This window comes from Podarcis filfolensis, assembly GCF_964270895.1.
Source record: "Podarcis filfolensis genome assembly, chromosome: 3".
NCBI classification, from domain to species: domain Eukaryota; kingdom Metazoa; phylum Chordata; class Lepidosauria; order Squamata; family Lacertidae; genus Podarcis; species Podarcis filfolensis.
Window position 1 is genome coordinate 33,567,979 of NC_139606.1, and position 27,588 is coordinate 33,595,566.

General features: G+C 42.3%; 1 protein-coding gene across 2 annotated transcripts; it reads left to right on the top strand.

Annotated features, from left to right (window-relative positions):
* The first annotated feature begins 320 nt into the window (after positions 1–320).
* On the top strand, positions 321–25,977 carry TINAG (tubulointerstitial nephritis antigen). 2 transcript variants are annotated; one of them, XM_083607331.1, is made up of 11 exons: positions 321–816; positions 4,589–4,652; positions 6,705–6,784; positions 8,888–9,006; positions 10,078–10,201; positions 11,276–11,426; positions 20,008–20,185; positions 20,876–20,921; positions 21,532–21,655; positions 24,260–24,305; positions 25,669–25,977. In XM_083607331.1, the coding sequence occupies exons 1-11, from the start codon at positions 486–488 to the stop codon at positions 25,783–25,785; spliced, it is 1,380 nt and encodes a 459-aa protein (XP_083463457.1). In that variant the 5' UTR covers positions 321–485; the 3' UTR covers positions 25,786–25,977. The 2 variants fall into 2 exon arrangements, with proteins under 2 accessions (XP_083463457.1, XP_083463458.1); XM_083607332.1 differs by having other exon boundaries at positions 529–816; positions 6,705–6,794; positions 8,892–9,006; positions 25,669–25,975.
* The last annotated feature ends 1,611 nt before the right edge of the window (positions 25,978–27,588 follow it).

Consider the following 27,588-nt stretch of genomic DNA (forward strand, 5'->3'; position numbering starts at 1 on the left):
ATTTTCGTGTATTTCAAGATGTGATGGCATCAGTGCAGCATTTAATCTTGCCAGAGATAGACCCATAAACTATCAAAGATACTTTATACATAACAATGGTGAGATCAGATGTAGCTTTCTAGAAAAGTATTTTACAGCTTAGCTCTATTGATGTGCCCAGTTGTTTATCGTTCCAATTATCTGAAAGGATTTCTGTTTATTTCTTCGGACCTTGTGACCAGTATTTATGTGATACTCAGTGGCTTGTGTAAAAATCTTGTGTAAACAGGACATTTTATAACATCTCTGACTAATGGTTAAAGTCCAAATGTTTTCCTCATCACAGAGAACATTATTTTCCAAGCTTCTGTTTGGACTTCTTGCTCGAATCATGAGCATTTTTTTTTTGCTTTGTTTTGACCTGCACACTTGGTAGAGAACCATTCTGAAAGAGTCCTGCTCCGCGAGACCTAGAAAATCTACCATTGGGAAACAAACACCCCAGAATGGAGATCTATACCTGCCTTTTTGTTTTTTGTTGCTTTGCAGTCATGCTTTGCATGGACAGATTATATGCCTCCAAGAATAATATTCTGCTGAAAGACCATTCGATGGAAAACAGAGCCAAAAGGACGCTATCCGGGGGAAGTTACTGTAGGCTACGAGGCTGCTGTCCAGGCAGAGATGATGGCTGCACCTTTCTGTACTATGCCAGGAATGCCACATGCTACTGTGATGCTTTCTGTTCCTCAGGCCCTCCTGGCTCTGTAGACTGCTGCCCTGATTTCTGGACTGTTTGCCGGGGCCACCCTATTACAGCTTCATCAGTGCGAGCGGGTGAGTGTTGAATATATCTCCAGCTGCATTTGGCGTAAAACCTATGTGTCCCCCTGAATGTATACTGGCCAAATGCTACAACGTTATTTATTTTTTTTAGAAACTGTTATTGGCAAGTTAGGAGGTGTGTCCTCTACTTGGAGATGACAGAGAAGGAATCTGGGACCTTCTGCATCAAAAGCAGACGCTCTATGACTGAGCTAAGAACTTTCCCCACAGATAGAATCTGTGAACTTGCAAAATTAAGCAATACATTTGGTAGCATTGCTCATTTTAAACACATTTTAATAGAAATCAAAATGTATCGCAAATGACATTTCTCAAATTTCATCGGAAGTTATTAACAAAACATGCTCTTAGATTTCACACACTGCACTGTGACAGATACCGTAAAGTAATTTAGCACACAAAATTATGTTATGCTTTTACCACCTGTAATCGTAGAGGCTAACATAAGCTCTACTCAGATTAGACCAGTTGAAATCAATGGACTTCAGTTAGTCATAGATTTGAAGATGAATTCAAATAATGTTTGGAAAGTCGATACCTGTTTCAGAAAAAAATATTTAAAGGCATCCTCTGAGATCTAATAAGGAAAACCTCCCTGGCAAATCTGGACTCCCCCTCTCATCTCTGAAGATGAGTCACGGCTCTAGATCTATAGACAGGAATGTACAGCAAAGCAGCAACAAACAAGTGGCTTTGCTCCTATTTAGATGGAATCTGATCCTCCTTTTTTTTTTCATTTGTCTTTTCGGTTCTGGACCTGGTGTTTTTGCTTCTAGAGTCTAAAACCCTTGCGTAATTCATGGGAACAACAATGTAGGAAGCTGTCAGTCAGGCCATTGGTCCATCAAGTTAATTACTGCACACACTGCATACTGCATACACTGACGCGGGTGGTGCTGTGGGCTAAACCACTGAGCCTCTTGGGCTTGCTAATCAGAAGGTCGGGGGTTCGAATCCTCACAACCGGTGAGCTCACATTGCCCTGTCCCAGCTCCTGCCAACCTAGCAGTTCGAAAGCACACCAGTGCAAGTAGGTAAATAGGTACCGCTGTGGCGGGAAGGTAAACAGCGTTTCCATGCACTCTGGCTTCCGTCATGGTGTTCCATTGCCCCAGAAGGGGTTTAGTCATGGGTCACATGACCCAGAAAGCTGTCTGTGGACAAACACCGGCTCCCTCGGCCTGAAAGCAAGATGAGCACCGCAACCCCATAGTCACCTTTGACTGGACTTAACCATCCAGAGGTCCGTTACCTTTTTTTTTTACAATGACTAGCAGAATCGCTCCAAGGATTTCAGATATCTGGAGGTGCTTGGAATTGAACCTGTGACCTTCTGCATGCAAAGCCGATGTTCTACCACTGAGCTAAGGCCCAAAATCACTGGTAGACTTTAAGAGAGCTATACCAATTTTACACCAGCTGCTTCTCCTCTCCTACTCCAAACCAAACCAGACTCAAATAATATTAAGGACTATAGTAGCAAGAGTATCACCAGAACATGGATTACACATGGGACCAAAGGTCTACAAATTTCTGATATTGCATGTGTTCTTCATGGAATCCATTTCCAACTAGGTTGGGAGAGGGGGAACTGATGTCCCTCTTGGTATTGCTGGACTACAACTCCCATTATCCCTGACAATTGACCACGCTGGCTGAGGCTGATGGACGTTGGAGTCCAACAACATCACTAGCCCTGAATTAAGCAAGGCTATCCACGGAAATAATGCAAGCACTAACCTGGCTCTAGTTCCAGCAGAAAAGCATGAAAAGGAAATGCTGAAAGGGACAGGGCTCCGTTCTTCTCGCCCTCCAATTTCCACACACCTCTGAAAGAAAAGAGAATCTCTGCTGAGCACCAATAGCAAGTTGGCTCCTTTCAGTTAAATTGCCGGCAAACAATTCTTCCAGCTGATAGCCTGGCGTGGAGCTGTATTTGCCAAGGAAACCCCATGGAGGAGAATATCTATTCTCTGCTAATGATGACAGAGGCTCCCTCATTTGAGGCAGCGCAGATCAGAAGGACTTTCTGTGAAGCGGCTGTGAAGAGTGGAATTCAGTGAGGCTTGTTCCTCCAGGAAGCTGGAGGAAGAGAAAGACACTTGGAATCTTCCCACCTCAGGCAGCATTCTCTTTGTCGCAGTGAGCTGTGCACATCAGCTCATTAAAGCCTGTTACAGATACAAACATCTATCATCTATCTATCTATCTACCTACCTACCTACCTACCTACCTATCTATCTATCTATCTGTCATCATCATCTATCTATCTCTATCATCTATCTATCTCTATCATCTATCTATCATCTATCTATCTATCTATCTATCTATCATCTATCTATCTATCTATCTATCTATCTATCATCTATCATCATCATCTATCTATCATCTATCTATCACCTATCTATCTATCTATCTATCTATCTATCTATCTATCTATCAATCAATCATCTATCTATCTATCATCTATCTATCTATATCTATCTATCTATCTATCTATCTATCTATCTATCTATCTATCATCTATCTATCTATCTATCTATCATCTATCTATCTATCTATCATCTATCATCTATTTCTGCCTCTATGAACTGAAAAATAATACTAAATCTATCTCCTACTTAGAAAAGAGAGGGGTGATTGTCTCCTGATCACAAAAAAGGTCGGTATAATTTTTTCGCCTGGTGGATTGGAGGCACCTTATTAACTATTAGTGGCCTCGATTCATAAATATTTCTAAAGCTGCAAGTCTCTGCAGTTATATTGATTCAGTGTCTATCGGTTGTATATGGTACTTTAGAGAATACAAGAGGACAGGTCCCTGCCCTGATGAGCTTACAATCTAAAATGAAAACTTGGGGGAACAACGGAAGAGTGGTAGAAACATGTTTTGGGGTAAACATGGGAGTTGGGGTAAACATGGTTACATGTGAGAAGGGCTGTAGCTCAGTGGCTTAGCTGATGCACCAAGCTGAACTATAAAAAGACCAGGGAGGAGCAAAATGGCCATGATCCTCTCCTCAGGAACCTGTGTATTTGTGTGTTAATGCCAAGCCCTGGTTTGGCTTAGCGTTACTTCCAAAAGTGGCCATGGAGTTAAAGAAGATGACTCTGAAATATCAGAGATATGCCACTGGGAATAAGCCCTATCAAGCAGAGTTGCTCCTGAGTAAACATGCACAGGGTTGGCCTACACAATAAACAGAGGATGTTAGTTGTGACTAGCGTAAGTCTGTTGCTCTCAACAGGACTGTATCACACAATAATCTTTAGTAGGGTTTTGGCTAATATTCATGACTTCTTTTTCTTTCTTTTTTGGAGACATTCCAGATCCATTAGTTTTTCAACTATACTGTGTTCAGAATTAGCTGACAGGAAAATGCATGTTTCATTCCATGTTTATATGAATCTAATGATGCTTGTGTACTCTGCTTAAAGTGAGTACACAGCATAAATTTTTCAGATGGGGAAACAAAGGAATGATCATTAAACCTTCTTAGGAATGTGAATAATTATGCTGGCAGCAGAGGGATATGTAAACAGCATTACAAGAATATATAATGAAATCTTTTCTCAATTTGTACGGGCATGATTTGCTTATTCATCGAGTTCACTGATGCAGAAAATTAAAATGTCTACTTGGCAGAAACTGGGCGGTGGGACAGAATGCTATCCTCTGTCTTTAGGCAAATTATGTACAATCAATTACCTCGCTGGCATTTGGCTAATTATGGCCTCCTTTCTCTATGTACTGCATTGGCAGGATGCTTCAAAGGTGGTCGGTACTATGAAGAAGGAGGAACGATTCAAGACAACTGCAATTCCTGGTAATTGAGAGAAACAAATGGAACGTCTTCACTCTTGAGATCAGCCTTAAGAAACCAGCTCAAATCTTGTCTATCTCACAAACTCACTAGCTGGTTTTAGGCAACCCATTCATCTCCTACCTGCAATATAGACAGAATGTGTAGCAAGGATTCCAACAAGATAATGGATGTGAAACACTTCATGCATTTTAAGTCGCTGTATAGATACTGAGTCCTGCCAACCTAGCAGTTCGAAAGCACATCAAAGTGCAAGTAGATAAATAGGTAGCACTCCGGCAGGAAGATAAACGGCGTTTCCGTGTGCTGCTCTGGTTCACCAGAAGCAGCTTAGTCATGGTGGCCACATGACCAGCTGTACGCTGGCTCCCTCGGCCAGTAAAGCGAGATGAGCGCCGCAACCCCAGAGTCGGCCACGACTGGACCTAATGGTCAGGGGTCCCTTTACCTTTACCTATAGATACTGAGACTATTTGAAATAGGATTTGGTCATTATTGTACCAATGTTGTTTGGCTGATAGGTGATTCACCAAATTTATTAATTAGAGACTGTGAAGTAAGAGATCACAGACTCCAGTTGCCCTTTCAAATTCAGCTAAGGAATTGAGATGGTGTGGGGGTTTCTTTTGAAAGAGAAAAGAATACTGGAATCTCTGTCAGAAAAGCTGCTGGTGCATTAAAATCCATAATTAAAAGCTTGTTTAGTTATTAGTCATTGACCTTATACAGATCAATGTGATTGAAGAGGAGTAAAAAAGAAAGAGAACTGAAATATTGTCTCTTCCCTGCCCTTTAAATGTAATTATTGATTACATCTTAAGTTAGGGCAACTGACAGGGTGAGCCTATCTATGTTCAGTGGGGCTTATTACCAGGCGAGTGGGTTTAGGATTGCAGCCTGAGGCAGCAGGAGCATATTTAAACTAAAATCCCACAGCATTTGCCAAGCAATACAGGAGAGAGAGAGAGCATCTACACCTTATTTTGAATGCATTAACAAGCCCATTAACCTCTCTTTCAAATGGATATTAATTGGGCAATTTTCAATGCATGACTGAATGCATTACAGAGAGAGCAAATCACTAACATGACTAATTTCTTCATTAGATAAAATGGTGTGTTGTATCTGAGGACCCAGCTGCTGGTCTTGGCCAGATTCCATTCCCAAATCCATCCTAACAATTCAGCAGCAGCATTTGGACTGTGAATGGTCTGGAAAGCAGAATGTACAACCCTAGAATGAATTCCATTTCTATCTGGGGAACAGGTCTGCAGGCATGTGACAGTTTATGATTCTTCACTTTAAGGACATTGTCACAAAGGTGAAAAAGGTAAAGGCCCCTGGACAGTTAGGCCCAGTCAAATTCGACTATGGGGTGTGGCGCTCAACTCTACTTTCAGGATACCATGACAGAAACCAGAGCTCACAGAAATGCTGTTTATCTTCCTGCCACAGTGGTACCCATTTATCTACTCCTGCTGGTATGCTTTCAAACTGTTAGATTGGTAGGAGCTGAGACAAAGCTACAGGAACCCACCCCTTCATGCGGATTTGAACTGCTGACCTTACAATCAGCAAGCTCAAGAGGCTCGGTGGGTTCACACCACAGTGCCACCCATATCCCTAATTCTAACAGGTTTCCCTCAACATAGTGCTTTTCATTAAGAAGCTCTGATGAAAGTGGTGTGGAAGATTTTTCTGAGATAGGGCAGGCATCTGTTCCAAAGAACAGCTATATTCTGGGGGGCAACTGTAAATCATAAACTAGATTTAGAAGAACCCATTCTTTTGTGGGGCCCATAAGAGTTACTGAATACCCACTAATCTTGATTATTGATTAAAAAAAAAACCTGTCACCAAGCAGATAAAACAAAGAAGGAATATGCGACAGAAGCCCAAATGTTCTTCACCAGATACACACACAGAGAGGGAGAGAGGGAGAGATGAAAAGAGGATTATAAGATCATTGTTTCAGGACCACGTACTATGTGTTTGTAATTATTCTCCACAAACTTTTCCTATGTACGTCTTACTCTCTCCTTTTATTCCTTTCAGCAAATGCATGAGCAGCAAGTGGAACTGCCTAGAAGAAACGTGCCTCGTGCAGCCCAGCTTAATTAAGCAAATCAACGATGGTAACTATGGGTGAGAAAAGTCCTGTTCTGCAGCACTAAGTTGGAAATAGCTCCCATTTTATTCACAGAGAAAAAGATCACTTGAGCCTTACACAATTGCCTTGATATCTTTTTTTTTCAAGCACCATGCCCACAGATGTGTGTGTGTGCATTTATTATTGCACCTCTTCTGTGAGCACAGCGCAAGATATGTGATTTTCTTCTTTCCTCTAAACAGCATAGAGAAGCAACCTCTCTCTGAAGCTCCGAACATTATTCCCCCGATGATTTACATACTGAGAGTAACGGCTTCACACACACAAATTGAATGCTGAGTGCCCCCATGAAGTTAGTTTCCATTTTCAAGAAGGAGCGCATTGATTTTTATAACTTTATGATTTGATGACTCTTTATATTGAACATATAGGACACTTATTCCACTAGGGATTTCTGCTCTGTGCAGCACGACTTGATGACTCTGTGTCACCAAGATTTTTTCATCTTAACTGAGCCCACGGGAGACAAAATGCAGAAACAGTATTACTTTCTGCTACGATTCCCATATCTTGCTGCCTGGGCCTGGCAGGTCTATACATCACAAGCAGCAGATATGTCACAATTAAAAGGTGACTAAATTGAAACCCGGGTTTCACTTTGTAATAACTCCCTCTTCTCCAAAAATGTATGTTTGTATCCATGATTACACACACACACTATAGGAGGATAGCCATGCATAAAGTAGACCCTGTCCCATAATAACATTTGTTAATGTAAAATAACTCTGTGTTTGTTAGTGGGGCATTTTAAGTAATGTTCTTGAGCAGTCGCCGGGTAAAACCCTCAGTAAATCAGATCCTATTTCTTAAGATAGGAGGACCCCTGGATGGTTAAGTCCAGTCATAGGCGACTATGGGGTGTGGCGCTCATCTTACTTCAGGTTGAGGGAGATAGCGTTTGTCCACATAAAGCTTTCCAGGTCATGTGGTCAGCATGACTAAACCACTTCTGGTAGAATGGGCCACCGTGATGAATGCCAGAGCGCACGAAAACACTGTTTAGCATCCCGCTGCAGCGGTACCTATTTATCTACTTGCACTGGTGTGCTTTCAAACTGCTAGGTTGGCAGGAGCTGGGACAGAGCAATGGGAGCTCACCACCGTTACACTGACTCGAACTGCTGACCTTCCGAACTGCTGACCCGAGGGGGTTGGTGCTTTAGACCACAGTGCCACCCGCTCCCAGTAGATAAGACAAAGAAGGGATGTGTGTGTCTCACACTATGTATGTGTAAGTACTGTTGCAGCAAAAGATGACCCCTTGCATTTCAACTGTAGGTGAGATCACCATGATCGCTGTCCCACCACCATTTTTGTGTCAGCAAAGTTTCATGTGATAAACATGAGCTTGGAAATCTAAATCATCATGGTTCCTGGAAATGGGTTTGCTGTGGGTGATACCTAGTGTTAGCTGTAGAGTAGACCCATTGAAACCCATTGATTTCAATAGGTCTACTGTGAATATGACTAGCCTTGGACATCACCACATATGGATCAGGCATTTCAACACTGCAGGGGGAAAATACCTATGGTGGATGCAAGGGGAACATTTCAAACAAACAAACAAATGTGAAAGAAACCTTCAAGATAAAATGTGAGTGATAAATCTTGAGAACGTATGCACAGAAATAAATCTTGTGGTTGTGCATATCTATAGCAAAGCTCAATCTTCTGTGATTAACTCACTGCAATTTTGCACATAGTACTAGCTGATAAGCAATATGACTAAGCTATAGCATGATAGTGCACTGAATGGTGTGAATTTGTGTGAATGATGAAACTCAGAATGCCATCTTTATGCTGAAAGGAGGGAAATGGCCCAGAATTATCAAAGTATTATCTTAAAAGGCATGGGCAATGTATTCCTTTTTATTGTACGAATGCAGACCCTGAATGGCAAGTTTAAATGCTACCGTTTCCCACATCACTGGAAGATCGTTTTCTATGAAGGGAAATCTTATGAAGGCTTCATTCAAAACTTTTTAAAAATGGCAACATCTATGATGTACTGCCCATAGAGCTAAACATGCATGACTAACACACTATGTTTTATTTATTTATCACTGAGGCAGATGGAAAGCTACGAACTACAGCCAGTTCTGGGGAATGAGTTTGAAAGAAGGTTTCTATTATCGTCTTGGCACGTTTCCCCCATCTGCTGCCCTGCTGGACACAAGACAAGTCACGGTAGGTTTTAATTTTCTCTCCTCTCTTCAAACAGCAAACTTCAGTGGAGCCTTTCTCCACAGTCATCCTCAAGCTACGCTTCAGATGGATTTGTCCATCATCCTGGGCATGACACTGAAATAATGTGTCAAGCAGAGGCAATTGGCTAACCAGGTGAAAACCATGATTCTCTTATATGTGAAAATGAAATCTTCCTCTGAGGGAAAGCTGCTCACTCAGATTAGCACAAAGAATCACAGAATCATAAAACTGTAGAATTGGAAGGAACCCTGATGATCATCTAGTCCAACCTCCTGCAATGCAGGAATCTCAACTAAAGCATCCATGACAGATGACCATCCAACCTCTGCTTAAAAACCTCCAAGGAAGGAGAGTCCACCACCTGTCTGTTCTATTGTCAAACAACTCTTGCCATCAGAAAGTTTTTCCTGATGTTTAGTCAGAATCTCCTTTCTTGTAACCTGAATCCATTCATTCAGATCATACCCTGCAGTGCAGAAGAAAACAAGCTTGCTCCATCTTCCATGTGACTGCCCTTTAAATATCTGAAGATGGCTATCAAATCTCCTCTTTTCTAGGCTAAGCATACCAAACTCCATCAACCATTCCTCATAAGGCTTGGTTTCCAGACCCTTGATCATTTCAGTTGCCCTCCTTTGCACAGCTTGTCAGTGTCCTTAAATTGTGGCACCCAGAACTGGACACAATATTCCAGGTGTGGTATGTCCAAGGCAGAAAAGGGTGGTCCTATGACTTCCCTTGATCTGACACTGGACTTCTGTTGATGCAGCCTAGAATAGCATTAGCTTGAAATAACATGTAACAATTAGAAAACATATAATACTTGGAAAAGGTGGTCCTTAGAAATTTACCCATGGGGTCAAATGGGGAAAGGCTGTGGCTCAGTGGCAAAGCATCTCCTTTGCATGCAGAAGGTCCCCATGTACAATCCCCAGCATCTCTAGTTTGGCCTGGGAGATCCTGCCATCTGAAACCCTAGAGAGTCACTATTGGCCATAATATGTATGTTTGAATATAGTTATCCAGTCAAATGCCTTGGGTTTCTTGTAGGAAAACCTGATCACAGAAGCAGATTTCCCTGAATTTTTTGTGGCCTCGTATGAATGGCCTGGGTGGATTCATGACCCACTGGATCAGAGAAACTGTGCAGCATCCTGGGCCTTTTCAACTGCAAGTAATGTGTCCCCCCCTTTTTCTTGCACCCTAAACGTATGAGAGAGGCTGTCCATACTTGCAATAGAATATTTGTGGGTGGAATCCATCATTCCGCTTGCTTCATGGCTTTTGAACCAGCAGATGGCTCTGGCAATATGGGAGGAAGAGAGAGGAGTGTTGACCATTTCATCTTCCCTCTAGTGCCTCCTGTACCTCACACACACACACAAATTGTCCCAGACCCTCCACAACACCATGGAAGTTGGCTCGGGGGGCCTCCAGGACGAAGGGCGGAATTGGGGGCAATCCCATCTCCTCTTCCATTAGTGGAGGAATCTGCTGGATCAAAGGTTGTTATGGGAGTGGAATAGCAGCACTGGAGTCTGCTCTTTGGCTCCAGTCACCATCCAAAACAACCTGGGTACTAACCTAGAGAAGGGCTTCTCCCACAAAGTCACCAGTGGCAACTCTGGCAGTGGTGGGACACAGAGAAGGATAAAGGTCATAGCTCAGTGGTAGAGCATCTGCTTTGTAAACAGAAGGTCCCAGTTTCAATCCCTGGCATCTCCAGGTAGGACTGGGAATGCCTCCTATCTGAAACCCTGGAATGTGGCTGCAGGTTAATGTGGGGAAATCTGAGCTAGACGGACCAATTGTCCGACTAGATATGGAGCAGCTTCCTGTGTTCCTAAGGGTCACTCTCAGAAGTGGATGCACACGTTTGTGTGGGAAGAAATCCCAGGTCCCAAGCCATATAGGGACTTCTCAGGTACTCTTTAGGTAGGATATACACTGTAGGCAAGCAAATTGGGGCATCTTGAGTTTCTCAACTTCCCTTCCAGCTGGCCAAAGGGATTGATCACATTTGAAGATGCAACCTATCAAAGTCCTAGGAAGTGCATCTCCAATTGTGTGGGAATGTGAAACCTTAAAGTTGAGGGCATTCCCTCATAGCAATTTGCTAGAATTAAAGGACACTCTGTGGTTCCATATATATTCTGTGACACAGATTTATTATGTCTGGCACGGAGAAAATTCTAACCGTCCAAACAATATAGATTACTTAGTAATCCAATTGTTTCCCATAAAACAGGTGTTGCGGCAGACAGAATAGCAATTGGGTCCAAAGGCCGTTTCACAGACAACCTTTCCCCTCAAAATTTGATCTCTTGTGACACCAGAAACCAGCTTGGATGCAGAGGAGGAAGCATAAATGGGGCTTGGTCTTACCTCAAAAAATATGGGTAAATAAATCATTTACTTACTGTGCTTTTAGAGCTTAAAATAATCAACAGCAATAATGTTTAAGAAAAGCAACTTATATATGTGAACATCCTGAAGCAAAACAAAAACAAAGTCACCAAACTGACATATTTTAAATTTATGCAAAGCATAAGTGCAAACCTGATAAGATTTCCCAATAATTTTCTCAGTATCAATGAGAAGTGCCATATGAATTGCAGATCTATTGCCCAGAGAGTGCAATGTTAATGTATTCATATACTTAAGCCATGCCATTCATATGCAAGAAAGTGTACGCAGGAGATGTGAGTGCAAATATGACTTCCCTCATTGACTCAAGGATGGCTTTAGGACCCAGCTACATTAGTAAAGAACCAGCGATCTGAATGTGCTATAAACATGCAACACCAGATGGCGCCAGAGAGCAGGAAATTTTAAAACGTGATTTTCCATAGAGATTTTTCCCCTTTTGTTAAAACGATCTAATTTCTGACATATTTATAGGGGGGGATTTCTGTGTTTAGATCCACCCACAGTTTCTTGGACCAGTTACAGTGCACCATCTGTAACATTTAAAAAGTAGCAACCTCCTTAGATTGTTACAAAGATGAACGCTATAATACTGACGCCACCTTAGAAATAGGACTGGTGCAAATATAATAGGATTGATTCCTGGGACGTGTCATGGTCATCAAGCTCTCTAATAACTGTCATAAGCAAATTTCAAAACTAATTTTGAATCAGATTTGACATTTGACCAACAATTCCTTGATTGTCAGGGTCTGTTTATTTGAATGTGGTAGCTAAATCCAGAGGGGAAGCTGTACTGGCCTGTTGCAACAAAAACAACTTCTGGTTAGGCAAGTAGTGCGCTGCAGCCAGCAGTGGCAGCAAGTGATGTATTCCTTGGTGGCTGGATCTGCTGCCTCGGTAGATCCTGCTGCCCAAAGTGTTTGCCTCACCTTGCCTCATGGGTGGGGCAGTCCTGATTGTACTGTAAGTTGCTGAAACAACAGTGAGGTCTGTAGCACCTTAAAGGCAAGCAAATATATTACAACATACATTTTCATTTACTAGAGTTTACCTTAACTCTATGATTCTGTGATTCATTGGATATGTCAGCTACAGCAGTCCAACACTGAGGGCCTTTTGGCAGTTCCCTCATGGTGAGAACGGAAGCTACAGGCAGCCAGGCAGAAGGCCTTTTCAGTAGACACACCTGCCTTGTGGAATGCCCTCCTGACAGATGTTGAAGAGTTAAACACAGCAACTCTCCCTTTCTCTCTCTCTCTCTCTCTCTCTCTCTCTCTCTCTCTCTCTCTCTCTCTCTCTCTCTGTTTGTAACCATCTGAAGACAGCCCTATTTCAGGAAGCTTTTTTATTGTTGTTGTTGTTCAAAGCTTTACTAACTTCAACTTCTTCAAAAACAGTTCCAAAATGTTCAAAATGATACATCCAAATAATTCCATAAGACATATGCCTGTCCAAGACATAGGCTCATCTACTTAGAAATAAAGTGACTTATAATCACAGCTGACAAGCATAGTGCGCTCTCTCTCTCTCTCTTTTTATTAGATGATGATTTTATTTTGACAAAGTAAGGATCATAAATAAATAAGAACAAAAATGTGCACTCCACCACCCTTTTCATTTTAACAGTACAAATTCTACAAACACCTTCCATATTTCCACAAAATCATTTCTCCTGCATGTTCCCCATTGGGAAGCTTTTGATGTTTGTTGTTTTGTTTTTCCTGTATTTTTGTTGGCAGCCACCCAGAGTGGCTGGGGCAACCCAGTCAGATGAGCGTGTTGTTGCTGTTGTTGTTGCTGCTGCTGCTGCTGTTAAACAATGTATACCCTAGTCCACAAAAGCTTTGTCAGAATAAATTTGTTAGTTATTTAGATGCCACTGGATTCTTTGTTATCTTAGCAACTTAAAGCACAATCCTATATACCCCGCCCCCATTCAGAAGTAAGCCCTGTGAGGTTCAGTGAAACTTAATGCCCTGATTAAGTGCATCCTACACTTACCTAATTGGGAGAAAGCCCAGTTGACCTCAGCAAGACTTACTTCTGTGTAGACATGTATTTTTTCATAAATGGCTCATTGCTGATTCATACATCAAAACCAGAATGTCACACGAAAGTGACTTTTACCTGTAGCATATTCTTTTTGGAATGAAGGGTGTGATGGTTCCCTCAGGGCCTACCATGGAGACTTCTTTACATTAGGTGCGTCTGTCACCTCTCAGCCTACTCTGCCCAGGCTTGCTCCCTTCAAGTTTGAGGTTATGCATCTCCATTCCGGAGGCAGCACCACAGTGCAGTAATGAACTTCTCATGTTCCTAAGACACACCCTAGTCTCTTAAAGGGAAGAGCCATAGCTCAGTGGCAGAGCATCTCATTTGTACACAGAAACTCCAGGTACAATCCCTGGTACCTCCAGGCAGGAGTAGGAGAGACCCTCATCTGAAACCCTGTAGGGCTGCTGTCAGTCACTGTAGATGGCGCTGATCAGGATCTGAAATCCTTAAAGATGGCTAAGTAATAGCTCAAATAACATTCATTCTACACCTTCCTTGTTCCCTAATGAGCCCGAAATGACAGCCAAAAGGGTGTTGCCGGTTTTCTTAAATAAAGGATTTGCGTAAGCGCAAGTTCTTTGCTCACTCACAGCTCAATATGAGTGGATCGTAGTCACCGAAAGTCATTCTCCTTGAGAAAATGAGAGTATGAAAGCTCAGTCTGCAGTGGAGGTTTCTGAACATACAAATCATCACTTGCCATTATAGCACTTGAGGAGGGAAGAAGCTGGTATGGCCTCTCTTAAAGACAGCTCATCTGCCCAGCAGATCCTATTTTTAGGCCCTCATAGCTCCGGCAACTCTACTTCTCTTATTTTCTCGCTTCCACCCAACTATAATAATGCTGCAAGATTCAGAGACTGCACTCCATACACAGGTATAGCAGGGCAAGACACCAACTAGTAGAAAGTGGAATGGGTGTGGAAGCCTGCATTCAGCAGCCCCCAAACAGATGTGTAGAATCAAGAGTCTTGTACTACAAGTCTGTGCAAGTGGTTCTGCGTCTGAGCAATTTAAGGGACATGTGCTGAGCATTCGGTTACTCCCAGATTTCTACAGATTTCGGCACATGCTCTTCTACGCTGCAGTTTTTCCTCCAAATCAACATGGTACCCTCCAGATCTTATTGGACACCAGCTCCCAGCAGCCCCAGACAACAAGGCCAGCACGATGGAAGCTGGAACCCGGCAACGCTGGGAGGGCACCAGGTTGACTATCCCTGAACTAAGGAACTTTAAAGCGAGTGCCATATTCCATTTGTAATTAAAAGCACCTTCTAAATTTCCCCTCTCTAGCTTCACTACCAGACCTCTTCCTTCTACCATTCCTTCCTGCCACCAGTCCTTCAGAGTAGAAAATAATTCTACCTACTGAGTTAAGTAATCCCCCTATAATCCTCCTTTAGAAATTTGTCAGAATGCTTACAAGAATATTTAGAAGGAAAGTGCATTTTAAAAGAAGAAGCACGTTAGGCCATTATCTCGGGGGGGGGGGGGAATGTTGTCGCTTTTGTAGGATTTAAATATAAAGTAATCCTGTGTTGGTAACAAAGCCTCATCAGCACTAGTAATTATGTGTGTTGTGGCGATGTGACAGATCTCAGAGATGAAAATTAGGACTCCCTTTCACTGGAGAAACCTAAAATTTTACCTGCTTGTTCACTGCGGTTTAAACATCCTATTTACTTAAATGTGACTGATGCAAGACTCATTTGTCAGTATTGCACTAACTGTAGTTATTCCATGCCAGTGGGATGCTAACTTTCTAAATTGATTTGACAAGGCTCTTAAGAAAATGTAATAGGCTCTCACACAGATTTAAACATCTCTAAGCAGTTCCCTATATCAATATTTAATTATCTGTGGTGGTTATCCTATACCAACAAACCTGGAAGGGAATAAGCCTCATTGACCTCAATGGGACTTGCTTCTGAATAGATATGTATAAGATTATGCTGTAAGTCTGCCATCCTGCAGGAACAGATTTGGCTGCAGAGCTTACACGCTTAAGAAGTCAGAGTGGTGTCCCATCTGGCACCTTAGGACATTGCCATAGCTAGTGGACCACTGTTGAGCTGAGCATTTTGGAAGGCCCATCCTACTAAATGGAAGGCATCTCTCCATGGTTTAGATTTAAGGCACCCAACAGCCCATTATTCTCCTGTTTCAGTAGCAGGGATGTGGATAGGGACCTGGACAAGAACTGCCTGTTGAGATACCCTATTGAGAGAGATGAAGGGCCTCCAATTAGAACAGACTGCTTAACACTGCTTAACACAACATGGATGCACCTACAATGGCTTCTTATGAGAGCATTTTCCATGCCCTGCACCGTTCATTCAGCATGTAAGGTGGACTCTAAGATACCTGTTGATCCCATAGATCTCTGCTGAATTTTGGTCACAGCCCATGTGGTGTAGCAGGGAGAGTTAATAAACTAGGACCTGGGAGAAGAAGAGAACAATGCCACATTCTTGAGGAAGCTCAATGGATGACTTTGTGCTAGTCATTGTCTCTTAGCCTAACCTACCACACAGGGTTATTGTGAGGATAAAATGCATAGGGGGAAGGGGCAGAGAACCATGTGTGCCACCTCGAGCTCTTTTGAGGAACGGTATAAACAAGTACAATTTTAATGAGTGGATAAGCCACAACATGGAGCTCTTTTTCTCCACCCCTTCTATGCTACCTTGTCTAGCATTATTTTCAATGACTTCTAGTCATTGAGAACTTCTACACAGAATGAGCAGTTCAAGCATACTGCTTTTCTAACAGAACAGTTGTGCTGACTAATACTTTAAAGTCTTTTAGAAGCACACTGGAAGCCTTAGAAGATATCTCAAATCCTGGAAAAGAAGAATCAGTAATTGACCTTTCTTAATGTCTGTTCTGGGCCTTTGTCGACAAGGTGATGTCTCTGCTTTTTTTGCTGCAGGGTAGTATTTTGTTATTAGAGGTTTTGGAGCACTACATGATTGTTGTGCTGATGATTCCCCGAAATACCTAAATCAGGTGCGGCTATGAAAGTATCGTGCAAGACCAGTGTCTAGATGGATGAGGGTCATCAGACTGAGCTTGACTCATGAGGCTCCAGGTTGTATACAAAGTTAGAGCTACTACGAGTATAATGGGCATGGTTAACTTCAGTCCATTAATTTCAATGGGTCTTCTCTGAATAGGACCCAGCTGAATGCAGTCTTTTCAGCCTGATTCTGGTCTTTTTTGAATTCAATAACTTGCCTTCCAGTCCCAGCTGCATTTCTAAATCGAATTAACTAGATGAAAGCCATAATACAGAAAATGATTTGGCATATTATTCGACAATCTTCTTTTGCCAATGAAAGGATCAAATGTCCTTACCGTGCCTTATTATTTGATTTAATGTATTATGCAGGTATTCTTCAGCAACTCTAAAATAATAGATGAGCCTCCCTCCTTCTGCTTTCCACCGGGCATCTTCTACCCTGCCTTTGGCACTTTAATCTTTTCTGCCGCCTTTTGCTCTCCCCACCCCACACTCATTCACCATTTATCGTCAATGACATGCCAAGTAATTAACACACAAATGCCTTGCATAGAAATAAAATGATGTGCAGTCTGTCCATGTGTCAAATGAAAAAGAAAGATCCAGCTGCGGCAAAGGGATATACAGAATAAACCTGAATTGCCAGGAGGCTGCTTGGCCTAAAAAACCCCTGTAAACCAAGATAGGGAAGATCAAAGAGGTGTATGTCCAGTAATAGATGCCCACAGGCTCCAAATGAATCTTTAAACTCACCACCACCACCTCCTCAACCAGCATTACAGCACACCTGCCATTACCTGCGGCAATGGGAGTCTCATGAGTTCATCTCATAGTTCTTAGTAGCATCCACTGGTGTCATTTGCTGCAAGTAGGCTGTTCATATTACAAGCAGCCTGTTTGTGAGGATTGTTGCAGGCCACTCTGGCAGGGATGGGAGACCAGTTGGACTACAAGTCAGTGGTGCAGTGCGGGGGACACAGGGGTGGTTGCTCCAGGTGCAAAATTGTTAGGGATACAACATTTCAGCACCTGGTGCTACCTCAGTACAGTTGTGTGCTGGCAACCAATGCTACGCTACTGCTACAAGTCCCATTAGATCCCTGACTATTTCCCATGCTGGCTGGGGCTAAGGAGAGTTGGAGTCCAACACCATCTGGATTCATCTGTACCTAATTGGAAGTGTGCATGGGCTTCCCTTTTCATGCCTGATGTGTTCCTGTGCGTGAGCAGGAAGGAAGTGAAGGAAATAACTTTCCTGTAAAATTCCAAATCAATCAGACTTTATTCAGTAAAAGTCTATCTTGACCTTGAATGTGTATAATTTGTTGTTCATTATTGCTGGAGGCAGCCTATATCTCTTTTCTACAGCAAATTTGAAAACCAATGAAACAAATTATTCTTTACTGTTCTTTTCACATGGCAGAAATTAATTGACACAGAAAAGAATTAAATACAAAACCATGTTTTCTACAAGCATTTAACACATAAATTACCTTAAGCATTACTTCAGCAGAAGTTATATATATGTGTGTGCTATATATATATAAAAAACAAATTGTGCCATAAAATGGACTTCTAAGTGATTAAGGGGCAACAGAGCATGCTCATAAAATGTTTAATATAATGTGGGAATTCAGAGCAAAATGTCAACAGGATGCTAAGTGGTCCTTCCTGGATGACTCACGGAGGGAAACAAAACAGGCTGATGAGTATATATGGAATTGTAAAATCAAGATGGTGAAATATAGCAGCCCTCAGAAATATAGATGGTGAAATATAGCAGCCCTCAGAAGGTCATGCAGAAGGGGATGTGGACCTCAGTCTGAAAAGGCTCACCAACCCTGTCCTAAAAGCATCGGATTGACCAAGGTGGGAACAATCCTAACCCTACTTACCTGGATATCTATCTATCTATCTATCTATCTATCTATCTATCTATCATCTATCTATCTATCTATCTATCTATCTATCTATCTATCTATCTATCATCTATCTATCTATCTATTTACAGCCACTCAGTAATAAATTCTGAGTAGACATCGCTGTGACTGCAGCTGTAGATGGCTTTGTGATGAGTCATTATCATAGAATCATAGAACTGTAGAGTTGGAAGGGACCACAAGGACCATATAGACCAGTTCGCTGCAATGCAGGAATCTTTTGCCCAATGTGGGTCTCAAACCCACAACCCTGAGATGAAGAGTCTCATGCTCTACTGACTGAGCTATCAGCAGTTCATCACCATTACTTCATTACTGCTTCATATCTACTTTGTTAACTCTGTCTTTATTGTGCCACACGGCTCTTTGTTGTTTTTGCTGCAATAGGGCTTCCCCTCTGGAAAGGCAACACACAGGGAATATTTGTAAATGGTTGATGGCTGAGATAAGTGCGTCTATCGTTGGCTCGATATATGTTTTTAAAAACATATGTTTCTGTATCGGCGGACAACAAAATAGAATAGAATTTATTATTTATACCCAGCCCATCTGGCTGGGTTTCCCCAGCCACTCTGGGCGGCTTCCAACAAACTATTAAAATACAGCAGTCTATTAAACATTAAAAGCTTCCCTAAAGAGGGCTGCCTTCAAATGTCTTCTAAAAGTCTGGTAGTTGTCTTTCTCTTTGACATCTGGAGGAGGAGTTTGGATTTGATATCCTGCTTTATCACCACCCAAAGGAGTCTCAAAGCAGCTAACATTCTCCTTTCCCTTCCTCCCCCACAACAAACACTCTGTGAGGTGAGTGGGGCTGAGAGACTTCAGAGAAGTGTGACTAGCCCAAGGTTACCCAGCAGCTGCATGTGGAGGAGCGGGGAAGCGAACCCAGTTCACCAGATTACGAGTCTACCGCTCTTAACCACTACACCACACTGGTGGGAGGGTGTTCCACAGGGCGGGTGCCACTACTGAGAAGGCCCTCGGCTTGGTTCCCCGTAACTTGGTTTCTCGCAGTGAGGGAACTGCCAGAAGGCCCTCGGTGCTGGACCTCAGTGTCCGGGCAGAACGATGGGGGTGGAGACGCTTCTTCAGGAAGACCTGTGCAAAATAAGCCAATTACAGTAGAATGGAAAATGGTGGATAAAAGTGCAAGTGGACTAAAGAGCAGTCACAGGATGGTACATCCACACATCCTTAGAGCCTTTAGATGTTGCCCTTCAACTCCCCTTTGCCATAGCCAATATGGCCAACAGTCAGGGATGATGTTAGTTATAGCACAAAAACATCTGAAGGGTCATAGATTCTCCATCATTACTCCAAAGCAATTGCTTCCAAACTATGGGCAGGATTCAACTAACGACTCCCATCAACCCAAACCCTGTGCAAGGATTTCTACTTGTGCAACAGGGGATTTCCCCCTCTCCCCATGAACTCCCAAAATTTGGCTCTGGTAGGTTCAAGAGGAATTAAAAAATAAAACACAGAATTGAAAAATAATAATAAAAAATAATGTGTCGTCTGGTCCCAATAGGCTGGTGTCTCATGCTTGCTACCCATTATTCTGGAATCAATCTGACCCGGCTGCTTGTGGGGTTTCAAGTGTGGCTGATGCTGCTGGGAAAAGGCAGGCTACGCGACCATGTCCAAATGCCTTAGAACCATCCAACCGCATTTATCAGTGCGGTTCTCCCTACAGAATCTCCTCACAGGTAAGTGCAGACAACAGGGACTCAGCTGCAAATAAAACGTTTTAAGTGTATTTTAAGTGCAATATACAATGTGACACTAGATGGCAATGGTGAGCCATGGAAAATTCAATGTATTTTTTAAAACGCTTTTTTTAAAATAAAAGTGTTTTCAAAGTGGTTTTTATATGTGTCTAGATTCCACCTAGCTGTCTGGTACCTTTCTTGAACTATGGAATGAACCATAAAGTTAAAAACAGATATATGATAATAAAATGCATTACTGCATTACAGGACTGCTATGATATATGTGAAAGTTCTTTCAAAACTTTACAGCACTGGATAAAAGTTTGTTATTATATCATCACTGTGAAAGTAAACTTTGTGCCCCCTGAGAGGAAGCATTCAGGTAAATTTCCTTTAAAACAAGACAATAAACAAAACCCAATGAAATTCTAGAGATAAAATCTTTAGTTTGAAACAGCAGTTGAGGCACTTACAAATTTACTAATGCACCAATAAGCATGGAAATTGAAAAAAACATTAAGTGGCAGCTAGTCATTCACATTAGCCTGTGCAGCCGGAAGATCAGACCATTTATCACAATAGTTAAATTCAGCCCGTTGTAAAAGCTTTATATCCAACTCATTCTGAAATGTTAAATGTGGGGAAATATATGCAAAAATAGTATATGTCTCTTCCCTCCACTTTTAGGAGACGGACATAATGAAAGAAATTAAGGAGAACGGGCCAGTGCAAGGTAAAGAAAACAAATGCTCTTGATTGCAAAACCAAAACCAAATTATTGCATCCTGCCCACACATAAAAGCAAGCACTGTGTAAGGTCCTTTGTGCCAACACCACACGTCACACCAAGCATCAAACAGATGTCTGTATCACTGATAGGGCTGCTTACCTCTGTTTAGAGGGAGGGCTCTGATAACATCCCCACCAGTACTATAATGGCAATGTCTTCCCTGCACATGTTGTCTTCCTTCCCCTGGTCCTTAGGAACATAGGAAGGTGTCTCAGACAGTCAGGTTGTTGGTCCGTCGAACTCATTGTCTACACTAATTGGCAGCTGTCAACCAGGATTTCAGAAAAGGCATCTTTCTTGACCCTATCTGGAGAGGCTAGGAATGGAGAAATGAAAGAAGCTGCAGGAAACACCAGGAATGGGAAGACAGAACTGCTTTGCTTCCACTTACACCAATGTTTTACACTTACCTTATTTGCTTATGTTTCATACTTCAGACGTAAGCTGGGTTCCTTGTTAGTCTATGACCTGTCAGCGATGAGCCGTAGGTAAAATTGGAAGAATAAGGAAAATGAACATTGACTTTGCTTGCTGGTTCCTTTTTTAAATCCAGCTGTCATGCACGTGTATCGTGATTTATTCCTTTACAAGAGCGGGATCTATAAGCACATTCGGAGGACAGGTGGGCAGCTGCAACATGAGAATCACAGGAGAACCCATTCTGTCAAGATTGTTGGGTAAGTGATGTCTGAAAGCTGAGCAGCATGGATTCCTGCTGAACCTCTGCTGGATGAGTATCCTGCCGCATGGGACCATGGACACTAAATGGCAGACTTATAGTTGAAGTCATTTCGGCTTCTGAAACACAGGGGCGGGGAATATAATATACACACCTTGTTTTGCTTCCCCTTCCGCTTCGGAGCTATAGCCCATAAAGTGGACACAGTGGCTGAGCATAGACATAGGCTACATCCACACCATATATTGAAAGCACTTATTTTTAAAATATTTTAAATTAGTTTTTACTCTTACGCTACTTTAATAGCTATGACGTTCCTCCCAAAATCATGGGAATTGTAGTTTTTAAGGGTGCTAGGTATTGTAGTTCTGTGAGGGGTTTCCTAACCGCTCTCGGCATCCTTAACATGCTACGGTTCCTAGCATTCTTTGGGGGAAGCCGCAACTGTTAAAGTGCTATAAGAGAGCTTTAAATGTATGGTGCAGTTATGATTATTCAACATCTCATCCTTTCCATTATTTTGCACAACAACTTCTATTGCCCTGGTTGATGCTTACTCTTAGGACTTGAGAGTCTTCCAGTGAATAAATTAAATGTATAAAACTCTCCTTTAAAAGTAATTGCTTCTTGCCATTATTGATATGCGGTAGAAGTGGAGGTTTACGGATCACTGAGTGGATCATTAACGCTACAAGCCTGCAATTAAAATACATTTCCAGCGCCTTAAGTTTCTACACACTTGCACTTTAATAAGTGATGTTTCATGATCTTATGTATGAGTGGGTATCAGCTTCCCAAGAAATTGTCTTCTCTGTCTTCTTTAGCTGCCAGAAGGCCAAGAGAGGCTTTGTGCTGCTACAGCAGCTAAAGCAGCATCTTCTGTGAGGGCAAGAACTTCACAGCTGTGCCTTGCCTCCCTGGTAGTTTTTATGAATTCCCACAACTTTCTTGCCACTATTTCTCTGGTGCCAACTTGTTCCAGCACTAGGGGGAGTTATCCCAACACATCTTGGGATAAGATTGTTGGAGGCCAGGCCACTCCAGTCAACCTCCATCCCTTCTGAAGCCCACGATGGTTTGTGATGGAGTTGCACAGATGCTGCTTGGATGTGGCTGCGAGGTTGCTAGTGTTTTACATAACTGAGCAAGCATCTAAGTCTGGTCCTTAGTGAAACTAGGTTTTCTAAAGGGGGTTGTCACAAACTGGCTGCTATGGACACTAGTCAGGAAAATCAGGAAACTGAGCTTTGCTGAAATTATGGAGTCTATTGAACTGGAACCCTTCATGCAACCAATTTCAAGAGGGATTCATCTGGTCAATGACAGCAGAAGGTACCAAGATACCTGCATAGCTGGTTATTTAATCCCTTGTTCCCCTAACTGTCGCTCCTTTATAGTTAGATGCTGGTGATAATTCATTCTGTAGTCTAATCAGTATCTGTAAAGGTCTGTAGTCCCAGTTCTGCTAATTTTATCCCGAGCCAAGGAATGGGTAGCTTTGGAACTGAAATAGACATGCAGAGGGCAGAAACTCAGGGGAAATGTCTTCACATTTACTTACTCTCGTTCTGTTTAACTTTGGTTCAGTGAGCTGGCAACTTCCCCACAGAAGAAAGCCCATTAAAGAAAATAAGAAGCTATTTCACTGACAAGAAGTCTAAGCTCTAACACTGCCTGCAATTTCCATGTTGACACTGAAAACACACTTCTCATCAGCATAGCAATGAGCAATATACTTTCAGATTCACTCTTCTGTTATGATTTATATTGATTGCTCACCATTTTAAAAAAACATATCAGAGCGTGTATACAGACACACACAGCAGTAAAGTGCCTTCTCTGCCTTGTGGAGACACATTTTTTGGCCAGAGTTCACACATTGTAGTCTTCATATTGTTGGCTTTGGTGTTTCTAAAGTGTCTTTTGCTATAATTTTGCAATGCATTCTGAAGTACCGTATTTTTTGCTCTCTAAGACTCACTTTTTCCCTCCTAAAAAGTAAGGGGAAATGTGTGTGCGTCTTATGGAGCGAATGTAGGCTGCGCAGCTATCACAGAAGCTGGAACAGCAATAGGGATTGCTGCTTTCACTGCGCAGTGATCCCTCTTGCTGTTTTGGCTTCTGAAATTCAGAATATTTTTTTTTCTTGTTTTCCTCCTCCAAAAACTAGGTGCGTCTTGTGGTCTGGTGCGTCTTATAGAGCGAAAAATACGGTACTTGTGGAAACTGAGAGTGCCTTCTCTTGGGTTGGCAGTCTTCTGGACAACTTTTCTTTAAAAGGAGTGTCAGTGGGTGCTGAAAGGGGAGGGAGCAAAGAAACTAATGTGTGCTAGACACACCTTCTGTGTGTACAGATGACAGTGTTTCAACAGCTTCTCATGCTGCCTGCATAGTGTGCAGGTGTAGACAGTTGCAAAATGATGTCTGCAAAAGTGATTTAGAAAACACCAAACTGCAGTGCTTCAAAGCTTGTACGCAAAGGTGTACACAGTCAAAAGCTCCTCCTTCCTTTGATGTTTATTTCATCACCCCCACCCTGATGTACGGGGGAGGTGGAGGGAAAAAATATAGCATGTCTGATGAATGCCATCTCTTTGGATAGGTGGGGTGCACTGCCAGGTGCAGATGGACAAAAGCAGAAATTCTGGGTAAGTGTACTTGGGCAGTAAGATAGAGCAAAGACAGAGGACCCCAACCAGAAAAAGTTGCTTGTGCTTAAGTCCCACTGAAAATGAATGGGTCAACTTGCAAATTAACTAACCATCCCTTTCAGTGGAACTTACTCGAGCATGACTATCTTTCTCTAGATTGGGGTCATAGCCTTCTTTGCTCATGTAAATTATCTAAATTTGTCTTTCCCTCCTCCCATTTTACTGTTTCACATTCATTGGTTGCATGAAGTCCATGTGATCTTCCATGGCTACCAAAACTGGAGGCTCACATTGTGGTTGGGTTGCCCATAATGCCAGTTGTTCCTAGCAAAATGTCATTGTTTTCCTTCTGCTTTCTCACCTTATATTAGTATAGCAATGTTTGGTGGCAGAATGAGTGAAAGTTCTGCTAACTATTTCCAGTGACTATCGATGACTGCTAGTCATGAGGCCTAAGTTCTTCCTCTACAGCTGGAGGCACAAATGCTTCTGAATACCAATTGCTGTAAACCACAAGAAGGGAGAGAATTCTTGTGCTCTAATCTCACAGGCATCTGGTGGACCACTGTGAGAACAGGATGCTGGACTAGATGGGCCACTGGCCTGATTCCGGTTTAAGATATGGCAAGCTAAGAGATCAGCTGCTTTAACCTTCTCATACCACAAATATGCATGCCAACCATACCTATTGTCATGACCTTCAAGGTCTAAAACATCAGTGTTTTTTAATAATATCAGTTCCCTTAGCCAGCATAAACAGGATGCCTCGTAATACCGTTCTCAAAAAGCAACAGGATAGATATGGATAACATTGTAAGCGAACTGCTTCACAAACCAGCTGTGGGAGTGCACTGGATGCAGTGTGTACACAGCCTTAGACTACCACATGTCAAAGAGAGTTCAGGGTGTGTGTGTGTGTTGGAGGTTAGCCAGGAAAGACTGCAAGTTGGATTGGATAGAGAGAAGCTGCTTAAGCCCTCCCTCCAGCCATTCCCCAGCTCAAAATAACCATTGACAGCCCCATTGGACAGTGGACAAGAAACCACCCAGAGCAGGGAGTATTAGGTTACAAGAAGGAGATACAGAACAACTTCAGCTCATGACTTTTATAGCATTTAGTCTACTCTTGTAATGTCTGGGTGCTGTCAGTGTATGCTAATGGGCTAGATATACTACAAGTTTCACTCCATATAAAGTAGTTCTTTATAAGATATGGGGGCAAGTGGCAGACCTTTTGGAAGAGGACAGTACTATTATTGCCACTGGCGATATGACTCCTTTTCTCCTTTCACTACATCCCTGCTTCACTACGATCTGGCCATTCACAGTAATAAAAAGTTATTTCTTTCTCCTCCTGTAGATTGCTGCAAATTCCTGGGGGAGCTCCTGGGGAGAAAATGGCTATTTCAGGATTTTACGTGGAGAAAACGAATGTGATATTGAAAAGCTGATTATAGCTACTAAGTGTCACCTTTAGTTGATTTTCATTTATATCATTATTACACTCCAAAAGCTTTTTATATACCCAGAATGTACCATCTATAATGTCTTTGTCCATCCTTATGTTTTATTTGTGTGACTGTTTTACCTTCACTTAAACGTACTGCATTTCTGTGTGAATTAAAACATGGCTGTACATCCAGCATGATCAAATTCTGTTACTTGCTATGCTTCCAGCTCCAGGGATATTGGTGGTCTGTCTATCTTTTTCTTCATTAATGGCACAAATGAAAGGTAGCATATGTGTATAACAGCCAGTTCTCATGACCTTCTCCTTCTGTAGCAGATGTCATTACTCAATGGGTGCCAATAATGACTGTGATGCCTCAGGCTGCACATGGCATATATATGCCAATATACCAGCTGCTTGTCTACATGGTACCCAATTAAGGCTGTAATCCTATGCACTCCTACCTGAGAATAAGGTAAAAGGTAAAGGTAAAGGACCCCTGGATGGTTAAGTACAGTCAAAGGCGACTAGGGGTACAATGCTCATCTTGCTTTTCAGGCTGCGGGAGACGGCATTTGTCCGCAGACAGCTTTCTGGGTCATGTGGCCAGCATGACTAAGCCGCTTCTGGTAAAATGGGACACCATGATGAGTGCCAGAGCACACGGAAATGCTGTTTACCTTCCTGTCACAATGGTACCTATTTATCTATTTGCAGTGGTGTGCTTCTGAACTTCTAGGTTGGCAGAAGCTGGGACAGAGCAACGGGAGCTCACCACCGGCGTACAGATTCAAACTGCCCACCTTCCAATAGGCAAGCCCAAGAGGCTCAGTGGTTTAGACAACAGTGCCATGCGTGTCCCTTACTGGAGAGTAAGTCTCATTGAACCCAGTGGTTATTTATGAGTAGATGTGTATATGATTGCACCGGGGTGCCAACTTGAATAAAATATTGTGGGGCCCAGGTAAGCCAGTCCCCTCCCCCATAACTGATCATAAGATCCTGCACATGAATACTATTTGAATGACAATGCTTGTCAAATTTTGGTGGGGCCTGGCCCCCTCAAATATTTTACTTGGGGGCCCAAGGGAACTTGGCTGCTAGGAATTGGCTCCTATGTAAATCCCATAGATTTCAATGGGATGAAAAAATCAAACATGTCTATTTTTTCTCCTGAATTGTGACCACTGGCTCCCATCCAGCTCTTGAAAGCAACTGGTTGTAAGGAGTGGTGGTTCTAGATATATCTACTTAAAAAAAAAAAAAAAGCAGCCAGTCTGCTCTTTCTGACCCAATGAGCATCCCAATGCAAATGTAGCCGTGATTCTAAATCCTCTACACTTGCAGAAAGCTACTTTGCATGGCCCTCTCTTGGAAAGGCAGGGTACATGTAATCAAATGATTCCACTCTCTGTTCTCCAGATGCCATATTAGCAGCACATGCATATAGGGGCTTGCGCAGAAGTAAGTCCTGTTGCATTCAGTAACACCCCCAAATAAGTGTGCTTATGATTGTTGCCTAATTCTCTGGGTCTGCAAAAGCATCTACAATGTTCCAATAGCATCTTGCCAAAATGGTATTGATAACTACAGATGCTTTTATGCAAGGACTAATCTGTTCACATTACATGTCTCTGGGTGAGAGCAATTATTTTCTTGAAGTAGACATGCTGGAAAACAGGTGAGTTTTCACACACACAAATGAACACACTGATTATCAGGCCTTGCGACACACACAGTTTACAGTTACAAAACTGCAGTATAGTCATATAATTATAACCTTAAGTTGGAACAAAAACCCTCTATCTTACTTCCAGAAGTACTGTTCAA